This window comes from Pseudoliparis swirei, chromosome 20 (genome assembly GCF_029220125.1).
Source record: "Pseudoliparis swirei isolate HS2019 ecotype Mariana Trench chromosome 20, NWPU_hadal_v1, whole genome shotgun sequence".
NCBI lineage: Eukaryota > Metazoa > Chordata > Actinopteri > Perciformes > Liparidae > Pseudoliparis > Pseudoliparis swirei.
In genome coordinates, this window is record NC_079407.1 from 25,703,008 (window position 1) to 25,718,545 (window position 15,538).

General features: G+C 41.9%; 1 protein-coding gene across 3 annotated transcripts in view; it reads left to right on the forward strand.

Annotated features, from left to right (window-relative positions):
* Positions 1-15,538, forward strand: part of limk1a (LIM domain kinase 1a) — a 56,310-nt gene that overhangs the window by 21,381 nt on the left and 19,391 nt on the right. For 2 of the 3 annotated variants that reach the window (XM_056440930.1, XM_056440931.1), the window contains exon 3: positions 3,429-3,567. In XM_056440930.1, the coding sequence (XP_056296905.1) occupies positions 3,429-3,567 (139 nt within the window). Of the gene's footprint in view, positions 1-3,428; positions 3,568-11,336; positions 11,494-15,538 lie in introns of those variants that run through there. The other variant, XM_056440932.1, reaches the window with a different exon arrangement.

Genomic DNA, 15,538 nt, shown 5'->3' on the forward strand with positions numbered 1-15,538 from the left:
ATGTCCCAAGAATACATGAATATATGTTTACAAAATGAAAATAAGGGGAAGATCAGTGAAGTGCAACTGGATTATTACGCAGGTGTGTCTCCACCAACAGATGGGCCTAAGTTATCATACATCATCACTTAAAATTAAAATAAAGATTACTCACCTGTTTTTTGGGGGATTATCACTATTTTGAATATCAACCCGGCATCTACAGATGACTTGTGTTCGCTTTATGTCCATTTGTCAGTGGACTTAATGGCGTTGTCATCGTATCTCATACATATACTATATATATTTAGGACAGGTTACATGTCAGGGTAGCAACGCAGGTCACGCTGCATGTCTGCTCCTGGAGAACTGGGAACGGGGGTCCCTCAAGGCTCCGTCCTGGGGCCCCTCGGCTGTCATTCGCTTACATGGCTTTTCCTTCCATAGCTATACTGATGACACCCAACTGATCTACTTATTATTACTTATAGTATTACTCATGGTATTACTTATGGTATTACTTATAGTATTACTTATAGTATTACTCATGGTATTACTTAAAGTATTACTTATAGTATTACTTATAGTATTACTCATGGTATTACTTATGGTATTACTTATGGTATCACTTTTAGTAATACTTGTAGTATTACTCATGGTATTACTTATAGTATTACTTATAGTATTACTTATAGTATTACTTATGGTATTACTTATATCACTTATAGTATTACTTATGGTATTACTTATGGTATTACTTATGGTATTACTTATAGTATTACTTATGGTATTACTTATGGTATTACTTATGGTATTACTTATGGTACTTATAGTACTTATGGTATTACTTATAGTATTACTTATGGTATTACTTATAGTATTACTTATGGTATTACTTATGGTATTACTTATAGTATTACTTATAGTATTACTTATGGTATTACTTATAGTATTACTTATAGTATTACTTATGGTATTACTTTTAGTATTACTTATGGTATTTTTGTAGTTTGACTTTCTTGATTCTTGTTCTGAGTTTGTACTTGTGGTTTAATTCACTAATTGTAAGTCACTTTGGATAAAAGCGTCAGCTAAATCAGGGGTCCCCAACCACCGGGCCGCGGCTTGGTTGGAACCGGGCCGCGGAAAAAAAGTGAATAAATAAAGTTTTTTAAATTTATTTTTAATCAGTCGGAAAAATATATTATTTTGAAAAAGGAGCGGATCCACCCGTGTGTCTGAGCCGCGTTCAGGAGTCTTAAAGTTCGGGTTTATCGCTGCAGGCGAGTCTCACGCGCCGAACCCTCTGCTGGCGGCACATTTCAGTGACAAAGAATCTTAAAACATATTCAACCTGCTCAATGAATTCTGTCACTTCAGGGAAATGACAACTGTTTTCAAGTTGGCCGATAAAGTCGCTGCTGCAGGGCGAGTGAACAGCGGAATATTCTACATGTTTCAGACGTTGACCGGGTGGAAGAGGCTTTTAAAAGAGTTTGAGCGGTACTCCAACCACAAAAGACCTGACTGCAAAAGAATAGACCTGCAACCCATTTGTAAAGAAACCCACCCGGTGAATCGAGCCCGTCCGAGCTAGAAGAAAATGTGTTGGAGATGCAAATGACGGTGGCCTTAACCCTTGTGTTGCCTTTGGGTCAATTTGACCCGATTCAATGTTTCACCCTCCTGTTACCTTTATATTTACTAACATATTTTACCCTTGAGGTCAATATGACCCCAGCTATTAAAATCTCCAGAAAATTATTAGAATTAATATTGTTTTCCAAGTTTAAGTGTGAGGTACTTTATGTTTGTTTGTTGACTCCCGAAAGAACACGACATTAAACATTGAATCGGGTCAAAATGACCCGAAGGCAACACAAGGGTTAAGGGACATTTCACACAACAACTCTGCCGGTGTTCTAATGTCAGCGACCAGAACTCGGTTAGAGCAGCGGACCAAACACACGTCTGTGTCGCCGTCTCCATCAGCGGCTCGTTGCAGGTCAACAAGCGCACGGCTCACACTCGGCGTAATGATGAGTTGTAGTTTTGGCACTTTATGCCCTTCGTATAATTGTATGATGTCATATTTATTACGTCATTTATATTGCCGGTCCGTGAAAATAATTTCTGACACGGAACCGGTCCGTGGCTCAAAAAAGGTTGGGGACCACTGAGCTAAATGACATGTGATGTGATGTAATGTGAAGTAAAAAAATAATTTCATTTCTTCTTTTATTTTTTCTTAAGTTGTACTGGAATTAAAATACATGTGAACGCTCGTCTTCATCGTTCGGTTGGACTCAGCTTCACGCTCAAAAATGCAAGATGGCGGCAGGCAACATGGAGAACTTTCAAAAGTTCACAAACCAATGGGTGACATCATCATGGGCACGACCTCCATGCTTTATCTTCAGTCCAGGGTCAAAGCAAACACACTGGAGATATGAAGTCGATGAAATGTTGACTAGAAGGCATGTTGTCGTTTACGAGTTATTTTGTGTTCCTCCGTTGTGCATCTGCTGTGTTTTCTGTTTTTTCCGTTGTGCGTTTTGGTGTGATCTCTCATTTGTCCGTTCCACCTCGTGGTGGTGTGCGGTCGATCCACACGGGGGTTATTATCCACGGGAAAACTATCATTTGAGGCCCTCCGCGGTGTCATTAGACGAGTCAAGTACAGTTTAGAGAGAGAGAGCAACATCGAGTGAACACAACAACACGACACACACTAATAACATTGTGTCGTACCTGGAGGTTAGAAACTGCTGATTCGGTGATTTTCTGCCTTTTCTGCAAATGCAGAAATAGATAACACAGCTAACTCGCACTGGGAATTCATAATTGATTATGCAATTACTTATTTCACAGACCATTCATTCACATTTTGCATTATCGATTAAATGTTTTAAACCTTTTATCGAGCACATTAAAAAATATATATTCTGTTTTCAGCTTATTAAGTGGGATTTTGTGCATATTTTTTATTTTCTGTGTTATTAATGTACATTTAATAACTTCAATACATCACTATGGGACCGTACCATGTTTTTTTCATGCCCCCCCCCAACATTTTTTTAATTAATTGCTCAACTGTATCAAGGGTTCGTACAGTCATGGAACGAACATGACCATTTAAAATGGTCATTTCCAGGCCTGGAAAAGTCATGGGAAAAATTTAAATCATAAAAGTTTTGGAAAAGTCATGGAAATGTGTTATAATCACATGTTCATTCACGCCGAGTTTGAAATAATGAATATGTTTTTTAAAGAAAGATGCTCAAAATACAAGCCGGCGTACGCAACATTTTCAACGATTTTCATGTTTATACCGAGATTCCAGTTTAAAATTTGGAAATTTGGTTTAAAGTCCTGGAAAAGTCCTGGAAATCCACTGGTCGACATGTGTAAGAACCCTGTGTGTCTCTTTCCGTCTCTCCCTCCGTCAGGTGCTGTGAGTGCAGCGCCTCGCTGTCACACTGGTACTACGAGAAGGACGGCCGGCTGTTCTGCAAGAAGGACTACTGGGACAAATTCGGGGAGCTGTGCCACGGCTGCACCGACCCGATCACCACCGGCCTCATCATGGTAATCGCCTCGTCTCTCATCGCTTCTTTGTTTCGCTGATGAACCTCGAGTGTCAGCTTGCAGCTGTGACACCAAACACACACACACACACACACATACGCATGTAGGATCTGAGCCAGGCAGTAACTGACCCTGAGGCCTCCGGCTGCTCCATCAGATTGTCTTACAGACCACCGGTGAAAGTCTGAGCTCGTTGTTGTGACACGGGAGAGCAGAGAGGTTCATCGATGTGGTCAAAGCACCGGAAAAAAACAGATAAATGACACAGTGAGCCTCCTCTGATGAGAGCTGCTGCTTGCACAATATCTGTACTTGTAGTTATTTAAATTAATTTCAATGTCCTTTTAGATCATTTAAAGAAATAAACATGGGGCTGTTTCAATATGGGTCCTCCCAAAACCCAGAATATGAAGGGAATCAATAATTCCCGGACTGTTGCTGGCCCTTTAAGAGAAGAGTTTATTCGTTGCACATGAAGCATCTTCTTTGACTCTATTGCCTTCCGGTCAGGCAGCTTCTGACTGCTGCATTTGATACAGTGGATCATACCATCCTCCTAGAGCGCCTCCATACCACCATTGGACTATCAGACTCTGCACTCCAGTGGTTCCAGTCCTACCTTTCTGGCAGAACTGAATATGTTTCACTGGGAAGATGCAGGTCCAGACGGCTCCCAGTCTCCTGTGGTGTTCCACAGGGGTCGGTGCTTGGACCAATCCTCTTCATTATCTACATGCTCCCCCTCGGCCGTGTCATCAGCAGACATAGGATGTCCTTCCATTGTTATGCTGACGACACACAGCTTTACATCAAAACTGCCCCAAACCCCTCTGCAGCCATGTCATGTGTCACCGCCTGTCTTGGGGAGATAAAGGCGTGGATGAGCAACAACTTTCTCCAGCTAAACAGCAGCAAAACTGAAGCCCTCCTTGTTGGCACTCAACACCAGGTTCAGACATCATCCATAACTCACCTCACCTTTGACAGTCAGGTCATACCCCTCTCCTCCACAATCACCAATCTGGGAGTTCGGTTTGACCCCCACCTGACCTTTACTGACCATATAAAATTCCTGTGCAAAACCTCCTTTATCATCTAAAAAACATCTCCAAACTCCGCCCCATTTTAACCCTGTCAGACGCAGAGAAGCTCGTCCACGCCTTTATCTCCTCAAGACTGGACTACTGCAACTCACTCTACACTGGGATCACTGACAAGAACATCACCAAACTACAATATATCCAAAACAGCGCTGCCAGGGTCCTGAGGGGAGTCCGGAAATATGACCACATATCACCCATTCTCCAATCACTGCACTGGCTCCTTGTTTCATTCCGGATTAACTACAAGGTCCTAGTACTCACATATAAATGCATCAACGGACATGCACCCCCCCACCTACAAGAACTTATCACTCCCCTAACCTCCACCCGCACCCTCAGATCCACAGGCCGCTCGCTCCTTCGGGTCCCCGACACCAAGCTCCGCACCATGGGCGACCGGGCCTTTTGCTCGGCAGCGCCACGCTTGTGGAACAGTCTCCCTGACCACCTGAGGGAAACTCAGACACTGAACTCTTTTAAAACTGGCCTAAAAACCTTTTTATTCAGGAAGGCATTTCTTTTACCTTGAGTTAATTTATTGTCAGCTATTACATTCTGATTTTTTTTCTTTTTATGGGTTGCTTTAACTATGTTTTAATCGGTTTTATTTGTTTTTACTATATGTGTGGCACTCTGAGATTCTTTGAAGGAAGAGTGCGATAAAAATGAAATGCATTATTATTATTATTATTATGTGTCAGGGTCACGATGAACAGACATCATTCACGGCTCGGCCTCAGCGTGTGTGTGTGTGTGTGTGTGTGTGTGTGTGTGTGTGCACTGGGCCTCCAGACAGCTCGCCCTTTGCAGTGCAATCTCAGTAATGAAACATGTAGGAGAGGAGGCTACTAAAGGGAATCGGGATGAGAGATTGCGCCACGCTCTTTACTTCTCTGGTTTATTGCTCCTCTTGATGGACTGTCTCCGCTGTTACACTTTAGTACATTTGAGATCGGTCATCCAATCAGCCTTCAGTTGTCAAGTCGACCAGGCCGATTGTATTAAGAGTGGAGATGAAGGTCATCTTCCGGCGTATGTGACCACACACCCAGAAAGAAGGAGTCCACTCTGTCCTGCACAGTCATCCTGACATCTGGGAAGATGAGCAAGGAAACACAGTCCTTACTATATGCAGGGTTCTTACGCTCATGGAAAACCTGGAAAAGTCCTGGAAATGTTGTTTCAAGTTCTGGAGATCCATGGGTTAACAAGCATATGAACCCTGTAAATAAATATATAGATAGATATATATATATATATATTTTTTAATGTTCACTAACGCCCCCGCATTGAAAAGGTTTTCGTCACAGTCCGTGAAAACACACTACGATGCAGAGATGAGTCTGGAAGTTTGGAGACAGAAACGTAGAACCAATGAACATCGTGTTTGGGAATAGATAGATATATAGATAGATATATACTTTATTAATCCCCAAGGGGAAATTTGTCGTGACAGTAGCAGCAACACACAAGAATAAAAAACAAAACACAAAATATAAGAAACAGGGATGAAAGATATAGAAGTATACAAGTAAGATAAAAGTAAAATACAAAACAACATATATATGTAAATATACAACACACATGCATACACAACACACAACAACACTGACAAATCAAATACAAAAATATTAAATAGCTTTCCAATTGTAACATTCTTTTTGCTTCCACCAAAGGAGGTAAGATTTGTTATATATTTAATTAATTAATTGTATTTATTTATTTTATTTATTTTATTTTATTTAATTTATTTTATTTATTTAACTTATTTTATTTAACTATGAAAAGCCTCATTGAGATTTTAAAAAACCCCTCCTTTACAAGAGTGTCCTGGCCAAAATGGTCGTAGCAAATTAAACAAAGTTTCAGACATAAAACAGTGACATACAATAAAAAAATTAAAATAGTTTAGTAAAAAATAAATAATTAGTTTGATAGTTTCGTGGACTGTGATGTTCGTTGACGATGAAATTATTGAGGAGGCCGTGAATCGAGAGACAAGCGATTTAGTTCAAACATTTTAATAATTTGCCCGCTGCGCTCTCTTTTTCTGGCATATTTCCTCATTTTGTGTTTTCACATCCAGCATTTGGCTGGATTAGGAGGACGATGCCTCAGGGCCTCTGGAGGGCCTCAAAAGGGCTTTTTTTCAGATTATCTGCAGTTTACAAACCCCCCTCCCCATCCCCCATCCCCCCTTTTCAACGCCCTTCACACGATGGTTCAAGTGTAAGTGAACCTTCCAGATTGCGCAATAATTAAATATTACATTGTGTTTGTGCGGATGCTCGTATGTGTGTGTGTGTGTGTGTAGCTTCAGGCTTGATTAAACTGGTAGTATTTCAGCCAGAGGAAAGTTACTCAGTTACTTCCGACTCTCCCTGAGACGGCTGTATTGATGAGCTGATGCTATTGATCTGACCCTCCTCACTCCGTTTACAGTCGGTCAGCCTTTCTGCTCACGAGTCGGCCGCCGAGCCGCAGGATGAGAGCCAGACATCGACCTCCTCCCTGTTAGCTGAACGCTCTGGTTTCTCCCCCCGCCGCTTTACCCACAGCGCTCCGAACGCTCCTCCACCCTCACGAAGCCTCCGGTCAAACCTCCTTTGGTTTAATGGTCAGGATGTCGGTGTGTTTACGTGACGAATTGGGTACAAATAGGAACCAAGAATAATGTGAATAAAACAGGAGGAACCTCGACTAGATTTGTCACGCCGACGTCACAGGTAGCGAGGTGCAGGAGCTCATGTGCAGAGGAATCAAGGATTCAGTGTCGATAAACAAAAAGGCGCTCTTTAATGAGGCAAACGTTTCCACACAAAGAACAACAAAGTCCAAAGAGGGGCAGGCAGAGAATCAGGGTTCAGGGCAGGCAGGCAGGATCAGGTAAACGCACGACACACAGGACGACGGAAAAAAGACAACAATCCAGCAACAGACGCGGGAAAGAGTGGCACAATATATAGGGGGGGAAACAGGTGTACGACATGGAAACAGGTGTATGACATGAGACACTAACGAGACGAGAGTGGCTGTGGGCAGGTGCAGGGAATGACACAATCAAGGAGACAGAGGAGACACAGAGAAGACACAGAACAGACCCTTACAAGATTATGTTGGACGATCGGATAAAACATCAGATTATTACCGCACCATCTTTTACAGTGTATTTTACTTTTGCTCTTTTAACTGTTGACATGTTTTGGCTTTTATTGACAAATAGTTTAAATTCACTAGTGTACTGAACTTTGTGACACTTTGTCTGTGATGAATAAATAAACTTTACTTCCTCACTTACTTATATACTTACTTACTTACCTATTTACTTACTTACTCACTCACTAACTTATATACGTACTCACTCACTAACTTATATACTTACTCACTCACTAAATAACTTACTCACTTACTTATTCACTCACTTATTTACTCGCTTACTTCCTTATTTACTCATTTACTCACTCACTAACTTTTATACTTACTTACTTACCTATTTACTCACTCACTAACTTATATACTTACTCACTCACTTAATAACTTACTCACTTACTTATTCACTCACTTATTTACTCGCTTACTTCCTTATTTACTCATTTACTCACTCACTAACTTATATACGTACTCACTCACTTAATAACTTACTCACTTATTTACTCACTTACTTCCTTATTTACTCACTTACTTCCTTATTTACTCACTTACTTATTCACTTACTTATATACTTACTGACTTACTTATATACTCACTCACTTACTTTCTCCCTTATTTACTCCCTTACTCATTCACTTCCTTTAGTGTTTGACTTGTGAAGGTTAGAGAACAACTGGTTAGTGTAACTAGTTGTTGGTCCCAGAGGGGGAACAGACTCACTAGAGATGACATGAGGAGATAGAAGTGCTCATTTCCAGACAGTTCGGTCTCTTCATTGTCATGACAAATTATCAATGAGTTGTTTTGGTATTTCCTAAACCGAAGAAAGTGAAATCCAAGACATTTCCCTGGACATCACAACATGTTTATGTACTTTTAGGACCAGATCCTCTGTAATTCTCCCCCTCATCACAATATCAAAGACACATTTGTATATTTCCCACATGGTTACAAATAATACAAGGAAAGCAATAATGTTAAAGCATAAATAATGTTAACAGATCTGATATCTTCTATTCATACGGGAGACTTAATGGTAAGTGTGTTTTTAGTGAAGTTTGTTTAATTTGAAATGTCGTAGATACACACTTAACATCTTTTATCTCGTGTATTGGTAGTTTAATCCGCCTAACTTGAGCTATTTAGGGAGATTTTCCACCATATTTATGTGGTTAATATTGAGAAATTCTGATGTTTTTTGGGGCGTTTATCCACAAAATCAAAGGGAAAGTCCAAATATGATGAATCTGAGGGAAAAGCAGCCAGATGTTTTTATAAGGGCCACGTGGTTTTTTCTTTGTGTTGTGAAATCGTATATTGGTTAAGATGTTGTTGCTGTCCGGGTTATTGATGATGTCATCAGCGATGTTGAACACGGACCGGCTACGGCGTAGAAAACGAGAGTTTTTGCTTTTCATTAAAACACCTGAGGGAGGTCAGAGGTCAGAGGTCAGGCGTAGTAGGGGGAGTCTCACACAGCTGCCGGGGGCCTCGCTGTCTTGCTCAAGGGCACTTAAGCTGGACGGCTCTAACTCGAGTCTCCAGTACATCAGATCCTCTGTATCAACACTGAGATGAAGAGAGGTCACGACCTTCACGGAAGGCTTTTATGGAAACTTGCGTGTATATTTCCTTTTTTTTTCCAGAGAGGAACTGTGTGACGAGAGCAGCGGCCTCTGAGGGTTGAACCCCCCCCCTCCCCCCCCCCCCCCGTCGCCCTTTGACTCAACTCCCCCTAATTGAACACAAAGTCACGTTTTCAGTGCCAGGACACGATGTGCTGACTTCTTTTAAATCACTTCTTCAAAAACATTTTTATAGAACAGCTTCTAAGTGATGTCGTCTTTGTTTCCCCTAATTTAGTTTGTCTGTTTTTTTAAATTTTATATTTGTATCTAACCAAACCATTTGTTTTGCCTTGATTCTCTGTAGAGCAAAAACTCTTTTTTTAAAGGTGCTATATAAATAAAGTCATTATTTAAAAATATATATATATTATTTTATTATTATTTACGACCAGTTTATAGTTTATTACAGATGCATGGGTTCTGAGCACAAAGGCACAACTTCATATGATAAAAAATAATAAAAAACAACAAATTACTGAAGAGAAAAGAAAGAAAGATGATGTTTAAAAGTAAATAACTCCCAAATGTATAACTCGTGTATACCTGTAACCACACCCTGAACACAGTCCGGTTAGCGCCACTGTTGTTGTGTTTCCTGTTGTTGTTGACCTTTACTCTGGAGCGCTGCTGACCGATGCCCACTCCTGACTCGCAGCGCGGAGAGTTTATTTATATCTTCCCGGTCGGCGCAAGACGGGAACGGAGTGAGACGGCGAAGGAAAAGTGAGACAGAGAGTGACGCACGGCGAAGATAAACCTGGAGAGGAAGGTCAAAAATAATGAGACATGTGAAGAATACCACACGTGTGAACTCACCTGTTCTCGACATGACAACAACACGTCCTCTACACGGGACTGTTGAAAGTAAAAAGTTATCGTCACTTTCTTCGTTTAATGGAACGAGATGATTCACTAATTGACTCATTTTTTGACTGTTTTTCTGAATAGTTCATTAAGCAGAAAAATAATCCCGACGCAAATAATCCGACGTGTTTGAAAAGTTACGATAAAGAAGAGCTTCTGGATTTTAGGATTTTAGGATTTTACTAACAGTTGTGCTAGTCGTTCATTTCATTAATTTCACCCGTTGGAACCACTAATTAATACGATGAGTAAAACCAATTAATCAATTAGGGGATTTAGAGAAAACGAATGGGTGGTAGTTTATTTTGAAAATCAATTCAATTATTTGAGTCACATGTTTCCATATTTTTAGACCGCTTTCGCGACTTTTTTTTAATCAGATCATTTTTTATCATAAATAATAATCCTGCTTATCGATAACGAAGCTTTGACCCTCAGTGAACTGTAAATTGAGCTATTTTTACCGTATGCTTTATATATATATATACGGCTGCCTTTGTTCCACTTTCACGAAATGAATAAAATTCCACACGAAAACACAAACAAATTAACTAATGCAGAACATTATTCTGCCACCCCTGTAACTGTCACCCCCCCCCCCCCCCCCCCCGCTGGTTTTCACTGGTTCATAAATGTGATTTGCAGAAGAGGAGGAGGGTGAGGAATTCACTGAAGACACCAGGAGATGGGAGGGGGAGGGGGAGGGGGGGAGGCAGTGCGTGTGTGTGTGTGTGTGTGTGTGTGTGTGTGTGTGTGTGAGTGTGGTTGAAGCAGCCGGGCGGCGCGTGTACAAGAGTGGGCGGGGCCAAACAGGAAACGATGAGGTCATATCATAGCAAGAGTGAGAGAGACGAGGACGGGAGGGGAGAGAGCGAGGGGAGGGAGGGGGGTGGGGGGACATTGATTCAGCGATGAGCTCAGCTGCAAAGGCGTGGGCTGCTCCCTCCCTCCCTCCTCTCCTCTCCTCCCTCCCTCCCTCCCTCCCTCCCCCGGCAGCTCCGTCTCTCCGGCCGGTTTCGGGTTGTGTTGTGACAGCGTGGCGGCGGCGGTGGCGGTTGGTGTGGGGGGGGAACTCGTCTCTGCCTTCCTTCACGAGAATGAACTAGCGGCGAGGCGACATGGTGGGAGACCTGTTCTTCTGGAGATTCTGCTGTCTCCGGCTGTGGAAAAGAGATAAGAAGGTGAGGCCGTGTCCATCTCCGCCGCTGCCATGAGTTACCGGATGTACAGGAGCCGGCTGCTCGTTTTTTTTTTTTGGGATGTTTTTTGCCAGCTGCTCCTGCAGAGACTCTCTTTTTGTCTTTTTTTTAATCTCTTTAATTTAAAAAAAAGAAGCTAACAGCATGCCGTCCTCTCCGTTGTGTCGTCTCAATGTGGGTCAGCGTTCTGCGTGTCATCGTTTCAGATGTTTTGCGCTCGAGCTTTTTCCTTCTTTTTTTGTTCGCGTCATGAAAAACTGATGAGCCGCGGGCGCACGTGCTCCTCACCCAGGGCGTTCGTCCTCTGATGAAAGTAGGATTCAAAGTGTGTGTGTGTGTGTGTGTGTGTGTGTACATTCAGAGATGTCTGATACTTGAGTTTTATATTTTGTGTTTACCGCCTACATGCCGGGGGTCACACTGGGGGTGTGAGACCGGCGGAGAGAAGAAGAGGAACAAGCCGAATACATTAGCAGCATTTCTAAAGCCGGTGGGCACTGTGATGGTGTGTGTGTGTGTGTGGGGGGGGGGGGGGGGGTCCACTCAGACGGCATCAATGTGGCCCACTGTGGTCCTCTCTTATATTTGCTTAAATTATGTCAGCTTTAGAAAGTCTAAAAGAATCCACTTTATTTCTCCTCCCAGCAGCCTTGATCACAGCGATGTGAAACATCTCCGTCACACATTGTTTATTTCTATCAGTCTTGAGGATTTTTTTTGGGGGGGGGGAATCTGACCTTGTTACGAGCACTACGTGTGAGTATCAGGCACATGTCGTTTTTTATGTTCTTTTTACTTCAAAACATCCACACAAGGTCTTTAAAAAAAATTTTTTAACACAACTCTAAAGCTTTACGTGTTGATTCTGAGTCACGTGTGGACTGTGTGTGTGTTTTTGAGTTAAGCCAAAAGAGGTATGCTTTTTTTTTTTTTAAGGAAAAGGTCATGACATCAAACGCAGAGGGTTATGCGGAGCCAGATCTCTCCCCGTGATTTAGCGCCGGCCCTTTTCAGAAGCACCTCCGGCGGTTGAGTGAGCTCATCGTTCCACGTTCAGCCGACAGAGGAGCGAAGTCAGAGGCCCGGTGTTTATGTGGTGGGAACCCGTCGAGGTCAAGAGATCAGCGGCTGTGAAGAGGCTCCTGAGGAGGTCCTGCTGTGTGTCAACACATCAGTCATATATATATATATATACAACGTTCGAAAGCTTGGACAATTTGGTGTTTTCCATGAAAACTCACACTTTTATTTCTCAAATTAATTGCAAAATTATAGAAAATATCGTCAAGACATTAAGAATTAGAAATAATGATTTGTATTGTAAATATTAATGTTGTTCTTCAAACTTGTCGCTCAAAGGAAGGCTAGTTTTATAGCTTCTCTCAGCAGCATAACTGTTTTCAGCTGCGCTCACATAAAAAAGGGTTTTCTACCCCTCCGCTAGTCTTCTAAGGCGATAACACAATGTACCATCAGAACACTGGAGATGGGCCTCTACACACTCTGGAGAGACTTCATTATAACCAGAGAATAGTCATTAACCACATTAACTATATTGAGAGGGTATTTATGATTAATTTAATCTTATCTTCATTGAAAAAAACAGTGTTTTACTTTGAAAAATAAGGGCATTTCTAAGTGACCCCAAACTTTTGAACGGTAGTATATATATATATATATATATATATATATGGGCTCCTTGGCTCATTTGCCTTTATGAAACAATTTATCAAGTTGATTAATTGACGAATCCATTGATCAACTATTCAATTCAATTCAGTTTATTTTATATAGCCCCATATCACAAATTCGGAAAGTGCCTCAGACTTTTATTTTGAAGTAACTTCAAAAAATATTTTCCGGGGGGGGGGATCTGGAATCTGAAATATGTTGAAAAATGTTTTGATGGCAAAATGAAAAAATAATGATTCAGATGTGAAAATAATTACTGGACCTTCAGAGTCCACATGTGTGACTGGAGCATCGCTGACTTACTATCGACGTGTTTTCTTCACTCTTTAAAGTCATTAAAACGCCATAAATTCCTCCAAATGGGTTAAAAAGGGTTCACATTCCACAGCTAGCTTAAGGTCACGCGGATATAAATCATTAAAAACAAATCAAGCTCAAGGGGGGCCTCCAGGAGATCAAATTAAACATCTGAGGAGGGGGAATCCCCTCTGGTTGACCCCCCCTCAGACAATACAAGCACAGTGGAATAACACTTTGTTTTATGACGAGCTAATTCACAAATAACGAAAAAATACAGTTTGAGTCGGATTGAGTTTGACAGAAACTGATGTTTAATACGGAATACATTATATTCTCCCCGTATTCGTCTTTATTTCTACACTTTAGTAGCAAAGTCCTGAATGTGAGCGCAGCAGCTGCCGCCTGTCAGATGTGGTTTGAGGGTGTGTGTGTGTGTGTGTGTGTGTGTGGCGAGCAAATGGCCACGCAGCCTTTTCATCTCCTTCCAGCTGTCCTCTCTCCTTGTCTTCTTGTCACCTCGACAAATATATGAATAATAATTCACACACATTTCTGATCACCGCGGTGACCTTGAGGCGACCTTGAGGCGACCTCTGGGTCTCACGCCGGCCTCCTCCTCCTCCTCAGATGTTCTTCACTCGTCTGATGCGTCGAGTGTTTTTACTCTCGCTGGCAGATTATCAGACAGAATTAGTTTATGGCTCTTTTTTTACGAGGCTGCTTGGAGGACGCATCAAGAAATGAAGTCGGTCAATAAGCCGTAAAGCTGCGTTCTCCCCTCGTCCATTACAAGACATCTCATCTGGTCTCTCTCTCTCTCTCTCTCTCTCTCTCTCTCTCTCTCTCTCTCTCGCTCTCTCTATGAATGTTGCATCAACAATATTTGCCACAGTGTCAAGACACAGCAACACGATACAATACACATGTATCATAATAATGAAATGATAGAAACAACTACATTGAAAGAAAGTACAGTTGTGTTTCTTGGGACGCAATTAAAGGTGTGTGTGTGTGTGTGTGTGTGTGTGTGTGTGTGTGTGAGTGTGTGTGTGTTGGTCACTCATTATCTCTCAGGTCGTGGCATGATGGGACATATGGTGCAACAGTATAATATATATATTATATATAATCTCTACCATCAGCTTGTGTGTATCTGTTGGTGTGTGTATCCGTTGGTGTGTGTATCCGTTGGTGTGTGTGTCAGTTGGTGTGTGTATCCGTTGGTGTGTGTATCCGTTGGTGTGTGTATCCGTTGGTGTGTGTATCAGTTGGTGTGTGTATCCGTTGGTGTGTGTATCCGTTGGTGTGTGTATCTGTTGGTGTGTGTGTCTGTTGGTGTGTGTATCCGTTGGTGTGTGTATCCGTTGGTGTGTGTATCTGTTGGTGTATCCGTTGTGTGTATCTGTTGGTGTGTATCTGTTGGTGTGTATCTGTTGGTGTGTGTCTGTTGGTGTGTGTATCTGTTGGTGTGTGTATCTGTTGGTGTGTGTATCCGTTGGTGTGTGTATCCATTGGTGTGTGTGTGTCTGTTGGTGTGTGTATCTGTTGGTGTGTGTATCTGTTGGTGTGTGTAATCGTTGTGTGTATTGGTGTGTGTATCTGTTGGTGTGTGTCTGTTGGTGTGTATCTGTTGGTGTGTGTCTGTTGGTGTGTGTATCTGTTGGTGTGTGTATCCGTTGGTGTGTGTGTCTGTTGGTATGTGTATCCGTTGGTGTGTATCTGTGTGTATCTGTTGTGTGTGTCTGTTGGTGTGTGTATCCGTTGGTGTGTATCTGTTGGTGTGTGTATCCGTTGGTGTGTGTATCTGTTGGTGTGTGTATCCGTTGGTGTGTATATGTTGGTGTGTATCTGTTGGTGTGTGTGTCTGTTGGAATGTGTATCTGTTGGTGTGTGTATCTGTTGGTGTGTGTATCTGTTGGTGTGTACTGGTGTGTGTCTGTTGGTGTGTGTATCCGTTGGTGTGTATCCGTTGGTGTGTGTATCTGTTGGTGTGTGTATCCGTTGGTGTGTGTGTCTGTTGGTGTGTGTATCCATT